General features: G+C 54.4%; 3 protein-coding genes across 4 annotated transcripts; all 3 read right to left on the bottom strand.

Annotated features, from left to right (window-relative positions):
• Positions 1 to 50: 50 nt before the first annotated feature.
• Positions 51 to 9996, bottom strand: LOC144209275 (TRAF2 and NCK-interacting protein kinase-like). Of its 2 annotated transcripts, XM_077735486.1 has the most exons (31): positions 9642 to 9996; positions 8674 to 8739; positions 8192 to 8248; positions 7992 to 8117; positions 7801 to 7911; positions 7630 to 7720; positions 7441 to 7571; positions 7328 to 7382; positions 7179 to 7257; positions 6683 to 6858; positions 6541 to 6607; positions 6280 to 6478; positions 6108 to 6224; positions 5876 to 5962; positions 5485 to 5697; positions 5096 to 5341; positions 4570 to 4686; positions 4133 to 4372; positions 3202 to 3415; positions 3048 to 3133; positions 2787 to 2974; positions 2621 to 2726; positions 2449 to 2551; positions 2221 to 2385; positions 2014 to 2157; positions 1807 to 1941; positions 1622 to 1722; positions 1413 to 1562; positions 1181 to 1340; positions 965 to 1104; positions 51 to 884 (listed from the first exon to the last, which is right to left on the bottom strand). In XM_077735486.1, the coding sequence occupies exons 1-31, from the start codon at positions 9696 to 9698 to the stop codon at positions 801 to 803; spliced, it is 4011 nt and encodes a 1336-aa protein (XP_077591612.1). In that variant the 5' UTR covers positions 9699 to 9996; the 3' UTR covers positions 51 to 800. The 2 variants fall into 2 exon arrangements, with proteins under 2 accessions (XP_077591612.1, XP_077591613.1); XM_077735487.1 differs by lacking the exon at positions 5876 to 5962.
• Positions 9997 to 10155: 159 nt separating this feature from the next.
• Positions 10156 to 17681, bottom strand: LOC144209276 (phospholipase D1-like). Its single transcript, XM_077735488.1, has 24 exons — positions 17526 to 17681; positions 15646 to 15766; positions 15421 to 15581; positions 15218 to 15360; positions 15026 to 15134; positions 14811 to 14876; positions 14634 to 14692; positions 14463 to 14555; positions 14242 to 14394; positions 14021 to 14170; positions 13876 to 13959; positions 13720 to 13801; positions 13165 to 13651; positions 12672 to 12815; positions 12476 to 12594; positions 12307 to 12420; positions 12133 to 12243; positions 11981 to 12069; positions 11797 to 11910; positions 11665 to 11714; positions 11462 to 11596; positions 11231 to 11384; positions 11049 to 11166; positions 10156 to 10978 (listed from the first exon to the last, which is right to left on the bottom strand). The coding sequence occupies exons 2-24, from the start codon at positions 15743 to 15745 to the stop codon at positions 10754 to 10756; spliced, it is 3060 nt and encodes a 1019-aa protein (XP_077591614.1). The 5' UTR covers positions 15746 to 15766; positions 17526 to 17681; the 3' UTR covers positions 10156 to 10753.
• A 477-nt stretch (positions 17682 to 18158) lies between these two features.
• Positions 18159 to 22030, bottom strand: LOC144209294 (acyl-coenzyme A thioesterase 9, mitochondrial-like). The gene is made up of 16 exons (XM_077735522.1): positions 21874 to 22030; positions 21465 to 21562; positions 21321 to 21347; positions 20668 to 20713; positions 20188 to 20358; positions 20075 to 20112; positions 19917 to 20000; positions 19749 to 19852; positions 19570 to 19643; positions 19431 to 19498; positions 19255 to 19366; positions 19111 to 19201; positions 18935 to 19020; positions 18782 to 18869; positions 18556 to 18706; positions 18159 to 18388 (listed from the first exon to the last, which is right to left on the bottom strand). Exons 1-16 carry the CDS (start codon positions 21885 to 21887, stop codon positions 18333 to 18335), a joined length of 1308 nt encoding a protein of 435 aa, XP_077591648.1. The 5' UTR covers positions 21888 to 22030; the 3' UTR covers positions 18159 to 18332.
• Between the last annotated feature and the right edge of the window lies 1 nt (position 22031).

Genomic DNA, 22031 nt, shown 5'->3' with positions numbered 1-22031 from the left:
AGTTTTTTGGACTATTTGCGTGTCATTTTTGGAAGAAAAACGAGATACTGTTGCTGTACAAGAAGAGGAGGTTTATTTTCAAATGGTAACATCACAGATGCGCATCCTTAGATGATGTCGGTCATTTCAATTCCAGATGATGAGGTGAAAACACACGCACATGCATGGCACTCATCAGTGACAGCCGTTCACAGTCTCGTTACAAAAATTCAAATACAAATATCACAATAAAAACAGTGTGGACTTGTTTTTTTCAATGCTTTTCTTTAGAAAGTGTTATAGCTATTTTCTTCTAATGGGTAGAAAGACTCCTAAACTTTGATGGTATTATTTTTTTGTCTTTCTCTAGAACTCAAAGAGTCAAATATACATTGTAAATACAGAGCGAGTGAGCCCAAATGGCGGAAATAAAACCAAACCCGGGCCAAAGTTGAACAAATTCAAAAATGAATGAAGAAAAAAAAACAGTAAAAGGAGGTCATGTGACTTTTTTGAACAAATCAATTTCCCAACATGATGTCGTCATTGTCTCATTTGTGACCGCATTTTCTTTGGATGGTACGTTCAAAATGGGGCACCCGTTTGACGGACGGCTCTTTTGACTCCGCCCACGGGCTAACCGGGCAAAGGCACAAATCCGTGACGACCATTTTGGGGCGGCCCGTGCCAAAAACAAACAAGTGAGTGCTCAAGCATACTTTTTTTTAAGTGGACTCGGTCAGGTCATGGGTCATCTCCACTCCAATCTGTACTTTTCCATGAGTTTTAAAGCCACGCCCCCAATACACCCTTGACCGGGGTTACCAATTCATCATGGAGCTTCTGTTGAGGGTCATGAAAAAGACTTGGCTGCTTCCTCCGGATCGTACCGAGGCGAAAAAGACCTGTCGGGGGGTGAGGGGGGCGGAAAGTCAACGGGTCAGAAGTCAACGGGGGTGCCTGGGACGGACCCGAGACGACTCACCTTGTCGTTCCTCTCGGACAGGAACTTCAAGCGTTGGGCTCGCTTGTGCATGAAGACGCCGTCCAGGTGTCCCGTCTCCACCGAACGGATCTCGATGGCCTTCTCGCCCCAGCCCATAATTTGATTGGAGTGGATGTAGGCTACGGGAAGAAAAAAAAATGTGTCTGGAAGGGGTTGTCTGATTGGAGCATTTATATTTCTGTCTGGGATTCGTACCCACGGAGGTGGGCATCTCGCCCCACTGCAGCACCACGTCTTTGGTGATGCGTCCGTACGTGTTGACGTAGACGCCCTCGTCCTCGTAGCATAGCAGCATCTCCATGCCGTCCGTCTTGGGCAGGACTACGATGGCGTGCGGCGTCACCTGACCTTGAATCTGCCGGTAAGAGAACTTTTAAAAATGGTCTGTCCCCAGGCCGCCTCCCACCCAACGCCATTGGCCACTCACGTGCGATGGGATGTAAATGTCGTAAGGGCTCCCCGAGTCCACGTCCACCACGTGGAAGCCGGCGTTGGAGCCGTAGATGACCTTTAGCCTCTGGCCCTCTTCCACTGTCAGGTCCACCAGCAGGGGGCGGTGTTGCAGCTCTGTGAAAGACTGACAAAGAGATGAGATGTTTTCGCCGTCCACGCCGGAGATTCTAACGCGGGCGATACCTTGAAGGCCATGAACTTATGGTAAGGCCTAGGAGCCCAGGCGTAGATCTCCACCGCGTTCTTCAAGGCGATCACCAAGAACTTGATCCTTTCGTATTTGACTACGGGGCGAGACGGGACGTCAGATCCGACCGGGGCACGGCGAGGCCCCGCCCACCATCTAAGCACTGCTTCCTTCTCCTTACCGACTTTGTAGTGGACGCATCCTTCCAGTTCCCCCACCGTGATCCAGCCCTGCTTCTTCTCCACCTCGGGGTCGTTGTGGAGGATCCGGTTCCTCAGCCAGGACAGGTAGTAGACGCGGAGTTTGTTCTTCTTGCCTGAGACGCAATGGCCGTCATTTACGCCCAAAATAGAAGGTCTTCATCCTCTTAAAAAGTTTTTTTCCCCACCGGAGATGGTGACCAGCACGTTGAGACCTTCCAGGACGTCCATCTGCTGGAAACGGCGGCGGTTGATCAGGTTGTAAACTTTGCCCTGCCCGCTACGGTCCAGCAGCATCAGGCCGTTCTCCGTGCCCACCAGGAGGTTGACCCCTAGTGGCGGAAAGAGGTCAGGTCGGACGGCGTCCGGGGGACCCGCGGCGAGCCCGTCCTCACCCCAGAGCGCGGCGCACAGGATCTCCGAGTTGAAGCGCTTCTTGTACTTGCGGATCTCGGGCGTGTCGCTGTGCGGGCGGATGTTGGTGGGGTTGACGTTGACCACCGAGATCTTGCGGGCCTCGTTCAGACGCGCTTGCTTCAGCAGCTCGTCGGCAAACAGCGCTGAGGGAGCGTGTACGCCGTCAAGGCCACGCCCCCTGAACCACCAACGCCGGAAGTCCTCACCCGAAGCCGACACTTCCTCGTCTTCTTCCGTGGGGGACGTCCCGTACACCCGCGGGTCCACGAATGGCGTGAAGGAGGCCTTGGAGCCGCCGCCCATTCCGAACTATTGCCAAAAAACAAGCGTGTTGGCCAATATTCAAAAGACTATCTAGTATCAAAATATGACGCTCACCTCACGCATGGTCAGGGTGCCGTCCCCGCCGCCGTCATCGTCGTCCACGCGGTCACGCGTCCCCGTCATCCCAGGTGACTCACGTGACCCCCGACCGGCCGCCGGCCTTAAAGACGTCGGCATTGAGTCCCGTTTTTCTCGTGGCGAGGCGGGTCGGTGGACTCACATGATGCGCGGGATGTCGCTGACGGCCACGGTCCCATCGCTAGCCCCGCCCTCGCCGTCTCCCTCCTCGTCTTCGCTGCTGCGAGACTCCTCGCTGGACGAAGAGTAGTCGGTGACCTTGACGGGCGGGCGGGCGCTTTCTTCGCCCTGCCGCAGTTCTCGGAGCTCTTTGGCCAACGCCGTCAGATCCTGGCGGGGGACGGCAAAACCGGGGCGCTTTTAGCGTCAAGGGACGGAACCCCAATGTCCACGGCGAACTCACCGCGGGCCGACCCGGTCGAGAGGCGTCGCCGCCGTCGTCTCTGGGCTCGTCGGACGGCGAGCCTTCGGGCTTCCCGGCCACGTTGGCTACGAGTGCCCCCGCCCAAAAAAGAGGGTAAGCGGCGGACGGGATCGGGGCGACGCCGTCGGGGTACCTCGCTCGGCGGAGCCCCCCTGCGAGCTGGGGGTGCTGGAGCCGGAAGAGCTGCCGGTCCTCTTGAGAGGGGCGTCGGCGGCCCAGACGTCCGTCCGGCGCAGGTCGGGGTTGCTGGCCCGGACGGGGTGCGCCCCGGAACGCCCGGAACGCCCGTTGCCCGGAGAGTTCTTCCTGACCAGAGCGGGCGAGATGGACGTGGTCCTCTGAGGGACCTGGACAGGCCGGGGGGGGAAAAACACAAAGGCGGTCGGTCCAAGAGAAGGGCGGGGCTTAGGGTGACTTGTACTTGGCTAGAAATGTGTTTAGTAAATAGTGTTAGTAAATGAAGAGAAAGTGGCTCAAAATCAGGCTGGCCAAGGTACATTGGTATATGGCACGACAATAACATTCTCGTGCTTCCCGGGGGGCTAAGCTCTTAAAAATTAGTAGATGTTAAAGGTAAAAAGTTATAAAAGCCTAGTTGCAGTAAGTAAGTCAGTGTGATACATTTCTACCACTCTGGTATGTTACAAAGTGAAGGTAGTTGCAATCAGTGAATTGCAATCAGGTGCAGCTAGTTAGCCCATCCCCCGCTGCTTCAACTTCAACTGTGTCTTGTCAACCCAAAAGCTTTAGCTACCCACCTAGCCTCCTAGCCACCTAGCCGCCCGTGAGCCACACTTGAGCCCGAATTGTAACCATGACAACCAAGTAGAAGGCGGGGTTGCCCCATGATAGTCTTTGCCAATAATAGTCCACTTTGGATAAACTTTCCTGCTATGCTAATGGGCTATTTTCACAATTTAGTTGCCTCTTATCCATTTAACACTTAAACCTGACACTTTGGAGGATTTAGGATTATTGTTATTATTATTATTATGAAGAATTTTCCAGACTATTTGAAGGAGCAGCGAGGAATTTAAGGGGACAAAAGGTGGCGGGACAGAGACCTTGGGGGGCATCTCGTCGTCCTGCCGCAGCCAGGAGCCGCGGTCCAGCTTGTCCAGGGGGGGCGCCAGGCGCGCCAGAGGCAGGGGAGGAGGAGGAGGGGTGTCGGAGGTGGGGTCCGAGTTCTGCCGGGGGACGGGGGGGCGCGAGGGCGACGGGGCGGACGACGACACCCCGTGAGGCTCGTATAGAGACTGAGAGCCCGACAGGCCCGGGCTCTTCACCTGCACCAGGTGCGCCGTCTACGCCCCGCCCAGTCCCAGGGGGGAGTGGCCAGGTGGGGAAAAAGATGCAAAGCCGAGTGGGGACAGGAAGGAGAAGGAAAGAAAGCAAAGGAGAAGAACATGCGTGACAACCACCTCTGGCCCAGATATAAATCAATCAATGTCTTTACTCCAACCAGAACCACAAAAAAAAAGCCACGGGCGGTGAGACGCACCTGCGGATCCAAGGCGCGCTGCGTCGGCGGCGTGCGGGCCTGCTGGATGGCGCCCCCGCCGAAGGACTCGGAGCGGGGGGGCAGCGACGGGTCCGAGATCCGGTTGGACGCTTTGTGCTGAAACGTGGGAGAACAGCGTCAAGGGGGGGGACATCCATAGACCCGTGGGGCGCCGATTCGGTCACTCCCCGCCATTTTGGCCCACGTGTCAAAGTCAAGTGACTCTTTTTGGTCCATCGTTAATCCAATCAAAGGCCAAAATCCAAAGCCGTGGCCTAGAAAGGGTTAACGTGTGCCAATCGGCGAGGAGTGTCTGATTTGAGCGGCGACCGGTCGCCGCCTTTGGCGACTTATCCCGCTCCAAGCGAGTCTGGCAAGAACAGGAGTTAGAGGTCAGTGGAGTTAGAGTGGAAAACGCCGCCCGCCACCTGCCCCAAGCGTTAGCCACACCCCCGCCGCCCGCCGAAAGCGTTAGCCGGTTAGCCGGGGTCTCGCCGGAATTGGTTAGCCAGGTGCCGCCACTGACCCGCCGGCCGGGACTGCGGCCTCGAGGGTCCGCCCCCGGCGGGGTGAAGGTGATCCGGATGCGCGGCACGCCGAGCGGATCCCGGGAGGGGCTGACGTGGGCGGGGTAAGAGGGCGGGCGGCGCCGGTTGGGCTTGTAGCCGGGTAACAGGAGGAGGGGGTCCAGCGTAGGGTCTCGCATGTGCCTAAACGAGTGGTACCTCTTGGGGGGCACGCGAGGGGAGTTGCTCTGCGCCCGACGCATCACCTAAGGGGGGGTGGAGTCGGGAGGCGCCCGGTAGGCGGGGCCAACTTTACATCACAAGTCTACGGGGAGCCTTACTTAGTTAGGCTGGGTTGCCAAATTCAAAATATACATATATATAATATATTGGCCACTACTCGCTGTACCTCCTTGGCCCATGCGGGCTTGTCGTTGAGGGCGCCGGGCGCCTGGTCCTTGTAGTGGTAGAGCTGTTTCTTATCCTGCGGGGGGCGCTGCTGGGGCTCCTGCTGCTGCTGTTGCTGCTGCTGAAGCGACACCAGGTACGCTCGCTCCTGCTGGAGCTGCCTCTGCAAACGCTCGGCCTGACGCTGCTCCTCGATTTGCTTCCTCTTGTACTCCTGGACACCAAAAATCTCATTTAGACTTTTTGGCTTCCACGTTGCAGTACCGCGCGTTGACACGACGGGCCCGGTGGCAGCACTGAGCTCCACCGAAAGAATTGAAGCCAGAATAGGAGGAAGAGAAAGCCCCGGCACCCCTAAACCGACCCACCCCGTCCAGGCTAATTTACTGTACCAGCAGCAAAGCCTGTTCCTGCAGGAGCTGCTGTTGCAGGATCTCCAGCTGCCTCTGTTCCTCCTCCAGTTGTCTACGGATGTATTCCTAACGCAGGCGCCCAGAAGAAGAAGAAGAAGGAGAAGAAGGAGAAGAAGAAGAAGAAGAAGAAGAAGGCGTATAAGAGAGACGTCAAGTGACGTCAAAGAGACAGGAGGAAGAGGAGTTTTGGTCTTTCCCTGGCCAGATTTACCTGCTCCCTCTCGGCATGGCGTCTCTCCTCCTCTCGGCGAATCTGCTCCATCTCCTCGTACCTCCTCCTCTGCTCTCGCTCCTGCTGTTTGCGCATTTCGCGTTCGCGCCGTTGTTGCTGGAAAAACGCTGAGGTCAGGTCCAAAAAAGGAGGACGGAGTGGTAGTACTCACCTCCTCCAGACGTCGGCGCTGCTCCTTCTGCTCCTCGATGCGCTTCTGCCTCTCGGCCAGCAGTTGGCGTTTGTGCTCCTCGTTCTGCTGCTGCTCCAGCTGCTGCCGGCGAATCAGCTCCGAGCGCTCCTTATTGGCCAGTTGCAGGCGCAGGAAGTCCCGCCTCAGTGTGGACTCGCCAGGGATGTTGATGATGGAGCTGCGGGGAGGAAAGAGGGCGGGCTCAAAGATGGGCGACCGGGTGGGCGGGGCCGGCCGTACCTGGGCTCCCCGACATCCCGCTCTTCGTCTTCCTCCTCGCTGCCGCTGTACTCGTACTCGGTCTCGTCTGGGGGTCAGAGGTCACGTGTGGCACGGCGCCGTACTGCCTTTTTTTCCCCAAATCTGGCGATTGCGGACTCACCCCTCTCCCCGCGACGCTTCTTGGTGCGGTCGATGTGGTCCTTGAGCTGGATGCGCACCTGCCGCTCGTTGGGTAGCTCGCGGATGAAGGGGTGCTTGAGCAGCTGCTCCGTCCCGGGACGCTGACCGTGGCTCTTCACCAGGCAGCTATCGATGAACGACTGGAATTTCTTGGACCTTCGGAACAAAATGTCACGTAAGCGCGTGCGTGTGGCAGTACTAGACGCCACGGGTGTCAAAGTGGCGGCCCGGGGGCCAAATCTGGCCCGCCGCATCATTTTGTGCGGTCCGAAAAAGTCAATCATGAGTGCCCACTTTCAGTTTTAGAATCAAATACAAATGATAGATATAAATGAGTATTACATTTCCCGATTTTCCCCCTTTTAAATCAATAACTGCAATTTTTTAATCATTTTTTTCTGTTTTTAGTTAAAAAAAATCTAAAAATATATGAAAATAAACATTGTTTTAGAGTGGAAAATGGCCGTGCGACTCACCACTTCTTGGACTTGAGTCTGGGGGCGGGATTTCGGGGAATGAGGAAGAGCGCTCTCATGGGATGCATGTCGCACAAAGCTGCCAGGTGGGCAACAGAACCATTAGCTTAGCGTCCCCACCTCGGCGTGGGCGAGGCCGGAACACTTACGAGGCGCTCCTTCCGCCATCTCGATGGCCGTGATGCCCAGCGACCACAGATCGCTCTGTGGGAGGAGTCGGGAGTCAGGAGACGGGAATCGGGAGTCGGGGGCGGACCCTTACCTTAAAGTCGTAGGTGGCGTCCGGGTTCTCGTCGCAGGCGATGACCTCGGGCGCCATCCAGTACGGCGTCCCGATGAAGGTATTACGTCTCCCCACCGTGCGATCCAGCTGAGCGCTCACGCCAAAGTCCACTGAAAGGGCGGGAACGGGTCAACGCGCCCGCCATCAAAACCGCCGTCGCCAACTCACCAAGTTTGACTTCGGCGTTCTCGGTCAGGAGCACGTTTTGACCTTTGATGTCGCGGTGGATGACCTTGTGCTGGTGAAGGTGAGTGAGACCCTGCGGGAAGAACGGGGCGGGGGCGGAGCCACGGCACGCTTTGAAACCGGTCCGCCGTTTCCACGCAGACGGACGCTCACCCTCAGGATCTCCCGACACACGTAGGCGATCCACTCCTCCTTCAGCGAATTGCCTTTGGTGTTTTTGATGAGATCCGTCACCGAGCCGGCGCCGCAGAACTCCATCACCAGCTGCAAGAGGGGGAGGGGCCACACAAAAACCATGATTTCCCCCATTGGAGGTGCCGAGTGTCCTCGGCCAGCGTACGCACCCACAAATGGTCGTCCACGCCGGGAGGATTCTTCTTGATGAAGGCGCCGTAATACGTGGCGATATTCCTGTGGTGGCTGTACTTCTTCAGCATGTTGATCTCGGCTTTAATCTCCTCCTCCTCGTCCTGCGGCGAGCAACAAACGCCCCGTCGGCGTCAACGTACGTCAGGCGGGCGGCGTCGGCGTGCGGTATACGTACTCCCGTGACGTCCATGACCTTGATGGCCGCCAGCTGGCCCGTCTTGACATGACGACCCTGATGGGAAAAAAAGACCCGCAAAATGATGCGGTGGGCCACATTTGCCCCCCCTGGATCGCCATCATATGGGAAAGGCTCTATATTTTGGTTACCGATTGGAAAACGGCGAGAAAAGCACGGGTGACCTGAGCTTGACAGAGTGATACGGAGGCAGGATGTGATAGCATCTCTGTTTGCTTATCGCTCTTCCCGCGCCGCCCTCGCTATCTCGCTGCCTTTAAACATCGGCGCTAAAAGTCGCACACGTGTGTCGGAGAACGGCGTCGGGGGCCACCGTGTCGGGGCATGCAGGCCCCGCCGCATTCCAAAGCGCCACCGGCACACTTCCCGACTCCCAAGAGTCTCCAGGTGGACGTCCCCAAACACTAAGACGGTCCCTAACTCCCCGGCAAAGGTTCCCAAACCCTGAGCGGGGGTCTTACCTTGTAAACCTGTCCGTAGGTCCCATTACCGACCAGTTCCACCAGTTCAAAGATTCCCGCCGGGTCCTGCAAAACACACAAATGTCAACAATCCTGCAAAATACAGTCGACAGGTGAGGTGGATATCGTTGTTGGTGGCACCACGGAGGGCGCTAGACCCCCTATCTGTTTGGACCGGGCCCGGGGAGGTGTTTGGGGGGGGTCCAGCGGGCAACCCCACTCCCAGGTACCAACATTAGCATGGATGTGCAGCTAGCTAGCTTGCTAGCTTTGCGAAAGACTCGCAGATGGAGCAACAAAGGGAAGTGAGGAATGAGAAAAAGAGCAGGAAGTGCAGGAGTGTGCATGTGTACGTGCGTGCATGTGTGTCATCCGTGACCTAATTTCTCCTCAGTGATGGAGACGCGCGTGCATGCTTGTGTCTATTTCTCACACGCACGCACGCACGCGTCAGTCAGTCAGTCAGTCGCACCCTTCTCCTGCGCGTCCAGACTCGTTGTGCAATTTGCGATCAAGAGAGTCACGAGCACGCGCCACAAGGTGCCGTTCTTTCTCACGCGTGCACACGCGCTCGCCCACACATTCCTCAGCTTGAGGAGTGCGCGGGCGCGTCACCGTCACCACCGCCGCCGCCGATGTGACCACAACATCGCGAAATGGCGGAACTGGATGGCCGGCACGCGCGCGCGTGCACGTGTGGGGCCAAGTCAAGCATTCGGAGGTGTGACGACGCGCACGCGCGAGGCCCGGTGTGTCACGCGCGCGATAGATGTATAACACCGCTTGTGTGAGAGGAGGGGAAGCCAGGATGGAATCATGTAGCTTTAGGATGGGATGGAATGGGATGGAATGGAATGGGATGGATGGGGGGGGGTCTTGGTAGGTTGGGGTTTTGGGAGGGGGTGCAGATTGGAAGGCCAAGCCTTGAAGACAGGACAGGTGGACATGGGCGGTTCGGCTAGACTCACCCGAAGAGCAGACAGGTCGATCTCGTCCAGGCTCCTCGCGGGGGAGTCGCTCGCCATGGCGGCGGAACCGCAACCTCCTCCTCCTCCTTCTTCTCCTCCTCCTCTTCCTCCTCCGCCGTTCAAGATGGAAGGAAGCGTCCTCACGTCCTCTACTCCTTCCTCCCTTCCTTCTCGTCCTTCTCCTCCTCCTCTTCCGCTCGTTCAGCCGACGTCAGGAAGAAGAAGAAGAAGAAGAAGGCGCGACGACGTGCTGCCTTCAGGTACTGCTTGCTACATGCCTCCACCTGCACGGACGGACACGCGCACGCTCCTCGCACAACGCGTCACTCACGCGCGCGCCTTTGCTGCTCTGCCGGGAGTGGCCGGACGCCCGGCTACGTCACGGGGCCACGCCCACCAGCTAAAAAATCTCCTCCCCTCCATCCAGATTGGACGACTTGTGCCGTCCCGGGCAACCAATGGCTTGCTTTCCAATTCACTTTGGCTTTCATGAAGGTTCAAAGCAGGAGAAAGCTTGGATTTGCTGTTTATTATCATTCATAGACATGGACTAGCATTCACGTCAGTCATGGTAGGCCACCGCCGTGCCGACAGAGGGCAGCAAAGCACCATTTTGCGGATGATACGGTGTTAAAATACAAATAGTTTACATTTTTTTGCATTTAGGAGACCTCACATGGAGGGTAATTTGTTTGGCACGCTATACATGAATAAAGACAGACCTTTAAATGATTTTTTTTAAATACAAGCATGTCTTACATTGACTTCCAAGACTTGGTTTCAGTGAGGAATAACACTATAGGCCAGGTTTTTGTTTCTCCGGCGTCCCTTGGTGGCAAAAGGGGTCAAACAAGATGGCTCTGGTGGGTTTTCTAGTGAACGTCATGCATTTTTTCGACTTTGCCGCCAACCGAGAGGACGCCGGTGAGGATGCTGACTCGTTACGGGTGCCCAATTATGTCTGGAGGAGAGAAAGGCCACGACCGGATGGACGCAAAATCTGTGCAAATAGTGCCTTTGGAGAAGGACGAAGGCAAACACACGCAAACGAGGACAAAGACGACGGAACATTGGAGACAACCCAGACACATTTTTGGCTTTTTTGAGGGGAGTCAAGTCCAAACCTCCATGGGCACCATGGCCTCTCTGGACCCGATGGGAGGGAGGAGGTTCTGCTCGGCCAGGAACTGCAACGGGAACTGCACGGCGAAGCCGCGGATCTTGGCCAGCTCCTCGCGGGCACGCGCCGGGTCCTCGCTGTCCAGACCCGGCTTGCTCAGGTAGCCGTCCAGCTCCGAGATGTTGCGCACGTCGCTGGACGGGAGGCAGCGGAAAACCTGTGGAGGAGGAGGGCTCAGGTCAAGTCAGGTTAGGTCCTCGGCCCACTCTAGAGAGACTTAGCACTACCTTCTGGTAGATAGTGGCATTGCGAGCGCAGGTGCTCATCCACACTTCCTTGTAGAAGCGGTCGCTGACGGGGTCCGACACGTCCACGCTGGGGTCGTCGTGACCGCCCAAAATTGTCCTGAATCCGTGAGGAAAGAAAATGGCGGTGGTGTTGGCGAGATGGCGAAATGTGGTTGACTCACTTGAAGCACTCCAGGCGGAGCGGCAGGACGAAACGTCCGGCCTGGTAGGGGGCGCCGTCCATGACCGACGGCACGGTCTGGGAGTCCTCCACGATGACGGCCACCTCGCTGTCCCGCTTTCCCAGCATGCTGCGGTCGTTGATGTTGGCCGAGCCTTCCGTGGCGAGACGGTTTTAAGCGGTCTGTTGGCGATCACTGGGCGGGGCATAGCGGTGAGGGCGTTTGACTCACCCACAATGACCACGTTGTCGTCGGCGATGAGCATCTTGCTGTGGACGTAGATGAGCTCGGTGACCAGCTTGCCCTCCAGCTCGCCGTGCGTCCTCAGACCGGCGAAGGTGATGTAGTTGATCCACTGGTCGTCCACTGCGCCACAGCGCCGGGACCAGGGGTTAGACACCCCGTTTAATGTAAACTGACGTCGTGGCACTCACTTTCTTTCTTCAGCTGTGAGATGATGGAGTGGTCGCCTCTGTTCATCGTCCTGAAAGAAATGGACGCCAAAGTTCATTATTTGCGATACATTTCAAGAAAAAGATGGCGAAAAAAGGCGTTCTTTTTCCAACCTGTAGTTATAGTGCATGATAGCCTGGATGGCGCTCCCCCCTCCGGTACTGATGTCCCCCTCGAAGCCCGGAAGCAGAGGCGTCACCACGTAAACGCGGTACTTCTGGCCTTCCCTGAAAGACGGCGTCCACAAAGGGCGTCAACTCGGTATGGACGGCGGCGAGTGGGCGTGGCCACCCTCACTTGTAGGCTTTGATCACGCGCTCGGCGATGGCGTCTCCGATCTTATTGAAGACGTGCTTGTTGTCCGCGCAGCTGATGAAGAACTGATTCTGCAAAGGGGGAGGGGCATGGTCGGACGCGGCGTTACCCGGGACGGAGACGAGCGCTCGTACCTCGATGTAGACAAAATGGCGGCTGTTCTGGATGACGCTGACGTAGGCGTTGTGGATGGACTCTTCGTGGTACTTGATGCCGGCCGACCAGTCGCACGCCGAGCGCAGCACCTGGACCGGACGCCGGATTTAGCGTCCATACGTCGGTCAGTTGGCGGCGGCGGCGTTTCTTACCTGAACTTTGGCTTCCACGCATCCTGGAACTCGGTAGCGTTGGCGTGCGGCGCCCACGTGCGACTTGGGCAGGAGGTACGGGAAGGACAGCACGCGGTATTTGGGCTTCACCATCTGAAAAGTACAAATTAACGACTGGAGAGGGCAGAGCGACCAATCGTTGACCGACCTTGGTGAAATTCCAGCGCTGGATAAAGTGTCGGGCCACGTCGCGTGCCCCCGCGCCGTGAACCACAGAAGAAATGTCGTGCCAGGGCATTCGTGGCGTCACGTGGCGGTCGATGAAATCTTGAAAATGGGAAGGGGCGGGGTCAATCGGCGAACGCCGTCGGTGGCGAGCGAGCGACAAGTGCATGGCGCTATACCGTCAAAAGGTTTGTCCAGTTCGATCCAGTCCTTGTGCACAAAGTTGCAGTAATCTTTGCCGTGCCAGAAGCGGGTGTGGCCTGACAAGTCGGAGGAGGTGTGGTCATCGCCATTGGCCGCCGGCTCAGGCTCCGCCTCGCTTTCTGGAAGAAGTGGTGTTGGGGTCAAAAATATGAGAAAGCCTGCTCAAATATTTTGTCAAAATCGGTCTCCCGCTCAGAAGACATTTAAGTCCAAAGTGTGTGAAAGCGGCGGCCCGGGGGCCAAATGTGGTCCGCCCCCTCATTTTGTGCGGCCCGGGAAAGTCAATCATGAGTGGCGACTTTCTCTTTTAGGATGAAATTTAAGTATAGATGGATATTACATTTCCTGATTTCCCCGCTTTCAAATCAATCATTGTCATTTTCTAACCATTTTTTCTGTGTTTTTAGTTCAAAAATCATTTCGATTTGGATTTTTTTTTCATATTGATAAATATGATATTTGACATACCCGCCGAGTCCAGGTCTTCGTCGCTGTCGGGGTGCGACAGCCCGTGCTTCTGCAGATGTCTCTTAATGCTCAACTTGGCCCTCCTCATCCGCCCTTGACCTTTGACCTTGGGCAGCACGGCGGCGGAGTCGTCTGCCGTGAAGGCGGGGTTTCCATAGCCTCCGCCTCCATCACCACCGCCGCCGCCGTTGTCGTCATCGGGCCGCGAATAAGTGACGCTCCCCACGTCGGTGAGCCGATGCTCGCGGTCGTCCCAGCGACCGTACGCCAAGTCGATCCCGCCCACGAAGGCCACCGATTGGTCCACCACCACGATCTTCTCGTGATGCGCCCACAGGTAGACGGCGGACGACACGTGGTTGGGGTGTCGCATCACCTTGATGTTGTTGTGAAGGTGGCGTAGCGTTTTCTTGCTGTAGCCCGAGTTGATGCCCAGCGCCAACTCCACTTCCTTGTAAAGCATCACGAAGATGCGCACGCCTTGTTGCTAGGGAGGGAGGGGGCGGGGCAAAGTGTCAGGAGTCACGTAAATGGCGGTCTGGCGTCCGCACTCACCGCTTTCCGCCGCAAAACGTGGTCCAGACGCCAGCGGTTGCCTTCCACGATGGGGCGCTTGAGGAAGATCTCGGGACTCAACCTGGCAACCCAGACGTAGGCAAATAAGATCACTCGCCGCCACTATGCCCGCCCACTTCCTCGCTCGCTACTGACCACCAGTCCGTGATGAAGATTTCTTCCTTGGCCTCTTCCAGGGCGTCGGCCAAGTCTTCCATGTAGCTCCTCCCATTCACGTACCTGGACAGATGAGGATTTTTGCAGCCTTCCGTGTTTCAGGCGGGAAAAACTTGGGTCTCACCACTTGGCGGGGACGTTCTCCTCCTCCCGGGCGAAGGATCCGAAGCGGTGGTCCCCCAGGAAGGCGGAGCCATGCTCCTGCACGAAACCCTCCATGGCTTGGCCCCACCAACGGGCGTGACGGTAGCTGCTGCACTTCAGGAACAGAGACCTGCCCACACGCGGAAATGGCGCCCCCAGGTTTTGGACGTCTGTTTGAAATGTCCCACCACCTGGACTGACCTGGACAAACTGTCCACGCGCACGCCATGCTTGGCGCCCGTGTCCCTGGAGTCCATCTTGACGGCAAACTCCTTGTCGAAGAGCATGACGAAGGAGACGGCGCCCGAGTCGGGTTTCATGTACAGCAGGAAGGAGTCTTTCACCACCAGCCACCTAAGCGGAAATGCCGACCAGAGGTTAGAGGTCAAGTATGTCGTCCAAAAATTTTAGGGGGGACGGACCGTTTGGACCAGCGGTAGCACATCTTGGTTTGATCGCAGCAGTTGAGGCCCGGGATGCGATGGCCGCCGGAACGCTTGAGAACCATGCCTTCCCTAAGGTTAAAGGACTTTTTTGGGGGGGAGTGGCTTAAAGAGGTCGGGGGCGTGTCTCGGCCGAGGGTCGGTTCTTACAGGCCTTTGGGTCCCAGGTCGCGGATGAATGACAGCTGGCTGACGTCGATGAATTCCATCTGGTGGGGACAAAAGTGCATGGTACGCCCATTTGATGGCGACTAATTGGACTGCCGGGTGTCCCATCCACACACACTGTGACAGTCAATTGGCGTTTGGACTTTTGGACTCACTCACCATGGCGTGGTAGTTCCGGTAGGTGGGCATCTGGAGGAGCTTGTTGAGGTAATCTTCCAGTTGTTTCTGGAAAGAAGAGGAAAAAAACTTGGGTGTCAAAGTGGCGGCACGGGGGCCAAATGTGGCCCGCCGCATCATTTTGTGCGGTCCGGGAAAGTTTTAGGATCTAATTAAAATGATAGATATAATATATAAAAATGGATTTGGACGTGAACCTTTCGGCTGGACACTTGCTCCTCCCGGACCAGCTCGTCTCCGCCCGCCCGCGGAAGGTTAGGAAGGTCGCGACCGCAAGCGCCCGCCGTCTGTCGCCGGATGGTGTGACTGCGCGGATAGAAAGTCCAATCAGAAAAGGAGGAGGAGCCGTGGTGGTCCATCCATCCGTCCGGCCGGCCTTTGGGTCCCACCTCCTGGTGGGCAGCGGCAAATTGAGAACGGCTTTGTAGGTCTTCAGGTCTCGGTGGAGGTCCTGGAAGTGCTTCTCCTTCCTCTTCACCAACCAGGTGAAGTGGCCGTGCTTCATCTCAAACTTGTAGACGGCCGGCATGGACTGGACGGGAAGATGTGGGTCGGTCGCTCCGTCCTTCTTAGCCCCGCCCACCGGACTCACCTTGCTGACGCTCCTCTGCTGGCTCACGTTGAAACGGTCTTGCGCCGACGTGAAACGTTCCACTTCCAGGATCCTGGCGGTGACGGGCTGCGGCAGGAAGACCGAGCGGCATTCCTTGAAGCCCACCGTCTTGTAGACCTTCGGGAAAGGCAACCCGTCGGCTAAAAAACGGCATAAAACACAAATGTCAGCCAAGGGGGCGGAGCCATGAGCAGGACCACCTACCCGGCGATCCGTCGTCGTCGGCCAGGGTCCCCATGATGTTGCTCACGTCGCTGGCGACCAGTCGCAGCGTGCTGGAGGTGGGCTGGCCTTCGCCCAGCATGGCCGGGAGAGCCGGACTCGCCTGTGGGGAAAAAAAAGGTCAAAGGTCAACTTTGGAACGGGATAGCATTGTTTTTGTATTATGGACATCACTTTCTTGGTTGGTTGGTTTTTACCGTCCGTGGCCTGGGATAATAAGAGACGACTACCGCACTGGCACAGACAAGGAGCCAGACACAACTTGAGAGCCGCCACTTTAGCACTTAGGATAATTGGACGCACACACAAATGCACTGGCACTGAGATAAGGTTTCTCCAAAAGTCCATCGTCATCACCAGCCACACGTCCCTCATTATTCTACTCACTCCAAAGGCATCTTAGGTTAGCTTAGCGCAAGGGTTAGCGCAAGGGTGGTTGGCTTTGGCCCGCTTTAACGTCAACTTTCACCATTTTAGATATAATATTTACATTTTTTTTATATAAATGGATTAAAAGCCCTGAATATTCCGTTTTTTATAGATCTAAAATAATGTATATATATATTTTTAGGTTTTACAAAATGATTTTTGAACTAAAAACACAGAAAAAAATTATAAAAAATGATTAATTATTGATTTAAAAAGGGATAAAATCAGGAAATGTAATATACATCTATACTCTTCATTTGAATTTGATCCCAAAACAGAAAGTCAAGACTTTACTTTCCCGGACCGCACGAGATTTGGGCCCCCGGGCCTCCACTTTGCCACCCGTGATTTTGAGAGCGAGTAGGCCAAGGTGTAGGATTTTGTGTGCCAAAGGCCGACACGCGACTGGCAAATAGTTCCGACCAAACAAGAAGAACGAGATTGGGTGACGCGGCTCCTTTTTTCTTCTCCGAGATTTCGCCCCGTCGGTCGTGGAGAGAGAAAGAGAGAATGTCTTCGGCCGCCGAGTGACGCCGTTTTGGCGCCGTTGAAGGGCACGTCCAGATCAATAAAAGCGTTTAACGAGTAACGAGAGAATCTGGAAAGAATGCGACCTTTGTCGAGAGATCGATGAAACCCCCCTTGGCGTCTTTTTCCCAGATTTTTTGGGAGGAATTGTGTTCTTTTCGAACGCCATCAAGTCACCCGTTGCATGCTGGGAATGACATCCAACTCTGGACCAACAAACATGGCCACTGGGTTTTCATTCTTGGGCGAGATTTGCTCTGACGACACGGCCCGTTTGGAAACAGGAAGCGTGAAGTAAGACAAAAAGACCACGACGACGCCATCTTGGACTCAATTTAGTCGTCACTATCTCCACTTGCCATGCCATACTTTTTTGGGGAAACGCGCCCGACTAGAAATTCCGGTCGCCGGAGGGTTTGCGCAACCATGGCCGCCTTCGCATCATTCTTTCAAAGTGACAAAAACACAGGCGACCAATCAACTGGTTCCATTTAAATCGAAATGTTTTATATAGCTCTGGCCAGAGTTTTTTTTTTGTTTTTTTTTCAATCCGATATTATGTTCTTCCCCTGGCCAACATGCACTGTCACTTCAAAACGTGATTAACGGTCGTCTTGGCAACGATGCCCAAATATTTCACATCCGTAATTGATGACAGCGCACGTGTATTTTATCCCCTCCCATTCTGGACAGATAGGACGCATCTTTGGCCATGGATTGGACGGCCGGGGCCGTCAATGGCAGGCAATATTTCCCCCAAAAATGCCCTTCTCCGTTTCGTCATAGGCTGGAGATTTGGCCCCGCCCACCACGGAAGAGAGGGTCCACGCCGCGAGGATGCTGGACGCACAAAACCGGCCAACTAGTGTCAAATTGAGGGGGGTTAGGGGGGGGGGTCTACGTACCGATAGAAAGCGGAGGGTGTCAATCCGGATCCAAAAGAGTCAAGGGACCAGTCGAGTGTGTCAAAGAGCGACTGACTGAGTGACTGACTTGAGTGAGTGAGCGAGTCAACGAGGGATTTTGACCAATTGATTGAGAGAGCGAGACAATGACACGCCCACTCGCAATGCTTGCCACACCGAAGCTTCCTTTCTTTTCAAAATAAGATGACAGAGAGGAGAGGACGCGCCATTGCGGACAAATGGCTTTTATTTTGATAGTAAATTAAGCGCAGTCGTAAATTGCGAGCCTGCATTTATTCTTTTTTGGAGGGATTTGAATGATTTAACATCATTTATGGAGGTTAAGTTGGTTTATTTTGTCACGAGAACGAGTAGTATTTTGCCTTGTCCATTTCATCCCATGGTCGACCTTTGGTGGCCTTTTTTGGTCAGTGCTCCAATAAAAGCAACAATTTTGGCAGTTTAAAGAACAGGAGTGCTCTTACAAAAGTATTAGCGGACGGATTACTTAGCACTGATCCTGGTCTTGGTCTTGTGGGTGGCCTCCCTCAAAGCAAATAGGTGTCACTGCGGCAAAGGTTCACTTCAAGTCTGCAAAAATCTCATCAAAATTAAGACAACAAAAGCAGCACATTTGACAGCAATTTAAAAGTTTTATTGACCGGAGTCACAGAAACAAGATCATATTTTGTTTTTTAAATGCAGTAACAATGTTTGTTCTTCCTTGGAACTACTCTGTAACTTTTGGCTGGCGATTGGTCACTGTGGATTGGTCGCCGTGGATTGGGTGTCGCTCGGAAGGCGGGGTCAGTGCTCCACGCCTTGGTCGAAGTGTCGCTTCCCGTCCAAATACAACATGGACTCTGCATGGGGGGGAGGGATCTCGTTATAGCACGCTGGTGTGAAAGTGGTGGCCCGGGGGCCAAATCTGGCCCGCCGCCTCATTTTGTGTGGCCCGGGAAAGTCAATCATGAGTGCCATTTTCTAATCATTTGTTTCTGTTTTTAGTTCAAAAATCATTGGACGTTACCTCCGTAAGTCTGCGGGACCACGCTGGGGACATCGCGGTCGGACACGAAGGTGAAGTGAAAGACGTTGGTGGTGTCGTGCTGCCGGCTCATGGGGTCAAAGACCTCGCTGTGAACTCTCACCTGGATGCGCTTGCCCTCCGTGTAACACACCTGAGAGCGTAAAAAAGCGGGAACCGGGGGTCAGCCAACAGGCCACGCCCCCATGAACCCTAGCCGCCTACCCACCTGCGAGGAGAGCAGCAACAAGGACCCGATCTCCACCGGCTTCCGAAAGAGAATGTCGTCCACGGCCACTAGAGCGGGTCGGCAGCCTCTGAAAACGGAAAGTGGGCGGAGTTGAGGTCGGAGAGCGTGATTTTGGCCTGTGGCGACGCTTACCCGAAGGCGCAGGCGTTGGCCCAGCCCAGCTCGTATGCTTTCCTCATCAGGAAGCCGCCAAAGATGCGGTTGAAGATGTTCCTCTCCTAAAAATACAAAATGTCTTCATCCGAGACCTCCTATCGAGTGGACGTCTATTCTAAACGGAACGCCGTCCATCTTTTTGACCTTCTGACCTGCGGGTGGCAGATCTCCAAGCCTTTGAGTTTGGCGTCTTCCATCCACACCGAGCCGGGAGGCAAAAGTCGGCTCCGGAAGCTCACCGTCCTGCCCAGAACGCCGTCAAAAATAAAATCCTAGAAGCCCCGCCCTTTGCTCACTTCTTATCCAGCGTGTTGAGGAAAAGGCCGTGGACGATGGTGCGCTCGTCGGCGGTGGGCGCCACCTTCAGGAGGGACGCCGTGCTGAGCTCCACACGCCGCGATTTGTTGGCTGACAGAGGCAAAAGTCAGTCGGCGTAGGCTTGAGCTCTTCCGGCGGCGCCCGTTTTTCCTACCTTCGCCCCGCCGGAAGAGCTCCTCCTCCTCCGGACCGTCGGGACGTAGAGGGTTGACAAACGCCGCCCTGGAGGGCAAAAAAATAAGTGTTAATGACGGAGGAAAGTCCGAAAAACTGAGGGACGTGGACTGGCTCGCCTTTTGTTCTGCGGGTCGCGAGCCACCATGACGAAAGTAGCGTCCAGGACGGGAGAATATTTGCCGTGGCGATACTTTAAACGACAACATTTTATCATTCGTCTCAAATAGATGCATTTTTTCAAACAAGAGAGTCAATATGTCATTTTTGCTGTTTGGACAGTTTTTGGTGGACGCACCTGGGTCATGTGCATGGTGGCCTCGATGGACGTGCTCCCCACCCAGGTCACGTGACCAGTAAACTTGATGTCGCAGTCGGGATAGATGTCCTGCTGCCTCATGTCTGCGTCCCATCAACACCATCACGCCACCATTATGCCAGAAAATCGTCGGCGGCGGCGCCATACCTATTTTGTCCACCAGGGCGGTGACAATGGACAGTGGCGACCTCTTCAGGGCGGGGTTGTGAGTGTGTGAGTACGAAATCAGCACTGAAAAAAAAAACAAAAAGAGGCGTCATTGTTGTCGGTCGTTGTCCGGTCCAAAAACATATTTTGGAGATTACCTGCCAAACTGTCCAAGTCCTCCAAGATGCGTCCAAACCTGCCCAAAGTGAACATGAGCGCGGTGATGGCGAAGGAGGCGGGGCCCCATCAATTCGGTGTCCCTGGCCCTTACCTGACAGTGTTGTGGAAGGTCAGGTACTTCTCGCGTAACTGCGGCTCCGAGCCCAGTGGCAGGTGGACCTCCAGGAGGCTGTCCTTCATGCCCTTAGCCGGAAGCTCGCTCTGCGACTTAGTCAACATGGACGACAGCGAGGCTCGCTCCGCCATGGCCTGCTGGTGGTCGCTTTAGCCCAGACAAGGAAAAAGAAAATCACTCAGTGTGGTAACATAAAAAATAGACAACTTGTGCGTTTAGAAAGGGATAACAATTTCTTTTGTGGATGTTTTTTGGCCACTTTTATGATTGAATACCAATTGAGCATCAACATGCAGTTCTGAGTTGACGCCACTAGAGGGAGTTAATGTAACGAGACCTTCGTATATTGCCTGCTTTTTCATCCTTTTTTGTATCATTTTATCATGTTAACGGTCTAACAAACATATGTCATGTGGGGAAAGACATTTTTTAAAAGTAATTTTGTTGGTGACTTACCTCCAGTTGGTGGAAGCACCCACAATTTCTCTCAGCCTGTTTCGCACTGGAACACAAGTCAAAAAAATCATTATCATCATACACAGGAAGGCATCTTCCTTCACCTATAATATTACATTTGAGATTTTTTATGACGCAACATTAGAGAAATATGAAAAGAGCCATATTTCTTCAATATGGCCCCATGAAAGAATGCAATATTGACAAAAGTGAAGAATAGAGAGAGAGAGGACAAGTGGCATCGTGCTCATCGTCGAAATGTCATTCAGGAAACTAAATGGGGGGAAAAAAAGCTTTTTCTGCCCTGAAAGAGAAAGTAAAAGGCCATCCCATGGCGGGAGGGTTGTAACCGTGCTGAGGAAAGAACAGAAAGTGACAAAAGAGTTCCCGGAAGGCAGGCCAGAGACATGCCGCCAATTAGAAACGTGCTAACAGGTTAGCCCGCGCAGGACTGGTCAATACAACCAATCAAACTGCCATTTTTCTTGAATTTGATGGATTCTTTGCCAATTTTTCCTCTTATTCATTAAATATGAGGCATATTAAAGGGGTGAATGGCCCAGCCCTGGCGTTTGTCCTAATCTTGCCGTTATTTTGGATTATAATGAGGATTTTGTTATGCTAGTTCGATTATTTTGGGATTACCAACACACCGTTTGACACGTGCAACAGAGGATTTCCTGCAAAGAGACAAAAGATGAGACACACGGGACACCTGGCAGCATGGTGGTGTCAGCTGGGGGTCCGCACACATCCATCCCATCACTTTGACAAAAATCCAACAAGCGGAATCTCACCTTCCGCCATGTCCGGCGCTCTCCCGTCCGTGGCGGCGGCGGCGCACGCTCGCCTTTGGCACGTCAATGACGCCGAAGGTCGCAGACATCTCATCAACCTGAAACAAAAACAAATCAAAATGATAAGATTTCCCAGAAGGCCCATTTTATTTGGTCACAGATTTGATACCCAATTCAAGAAAAGTTTATTACTAGCTCATTCTAGTCATTAGCACACAAATGGGCAACGTAGCAAAGAATTCTAGCATCAGATTTGCCTTCAATTGGAGCTAAAGAGTCGTTTGTTAGTACTAGTTTGTTTCCCGGACACACCCAGCCAATGTGGTCATCCATCAACAACTCGTTGCTATTTCTTTTTCCACTTATGTTGGCAAGGAGCCCAGACTAAAGCTAAAAGAACAAGACCAACCTCTGGGCTAGCATGGCGACCACCGGGACCAACGCAGACGAGACTCCAGGAGAAAGGGAAAAGAAAAAAACGATACTTTTCTTCTTCTCACTCCGTTGAAACGATGAAGGAAAATAACTGAGGAATTAGACAAGCACTTCCGCCTTTGGGTTTAGCCA

This window comes from Stigmatopora nigra, chromosome 16, assembly GCF_051989575.1.
Source record: "Stigmatopora nigra isolate UIUO_SnigA chromosome 16, RoL_Snig_1.1, whole genome shotgun sequence".
In the NCBI taxonomy this organism is placed as follows: Eukaryota; Metazoa; Chordata; class Actinopteri; order Syngnathiformes; family Syngnathidae; genus Stigmatopora; species Stigmatopora nigra.
Note: the sequence above shows the minus strand (reverse complement) of the source record. Positions and strands in the feature narration are given on the sequence as shown.

Bases quoted from the DNA above. Each gene is read 5' to 3' on its own strand.
- LOC144209294 (XM_077735522.1), bottom strand. The intron at 20,113-20,187 runs GTAAGGGCCAGG...CACTTTGGGCAG, and splicing joins ACCTTCCACAACACTGTCAG to GTTTGGACGCATCTTGGAGG. The intron at 19,644-19,748 runs GTGCGTCCACCA...TGTCGTTTAAAG, and splicing joins CCACCATGCACATGACCCAG to TATCGCCACGGCAAATATTC.
- LOC144209275 (XM_077735486.1), bottom strand. From the start codon at position 9,698: ATGGCGAGCGACTCCCCCGCGAGGAGCCTGGACGAGATCGACCTGTCT. The intron at 7,572-7,629 runs GTGAGTTGGCGA...CCGCCCTTTCAG, and splicing joins GAACGCCGAAGTCAAACTTG to TGGACTTTGGCGTGAGCGCT. The intron at 4,687-5,095 runs GTCAGTGGCGGC...CCCACGTTTCAG, and splicing joins GCCGCAGTCCCGGCCGGCGG to CACAAAGCGTCCAACCGGAT.
- LOC144209276 (XM_077735488.1), bottom strand. From the start codon at position 15,745: ATGCTGGGCGAAGGCCAGCCCACCTCCAGCACGCTGCGACTGGTCGCC. The intron at 13,960-14,020 runs GTGAGACCCAAG...TCATCTGTCCAG, and splicing joins GAGAACGTCCCCGCCAAGTG to GTACGTGAATGGGAGGAGCT. The intron at 11,597-11,664 runs GTGAGTGCCACG...GCTGTGGCGCAG, and splicing joins CTCACAGCTGAAGAAAGAAA to TGGACGACCAGTGGATCAAC.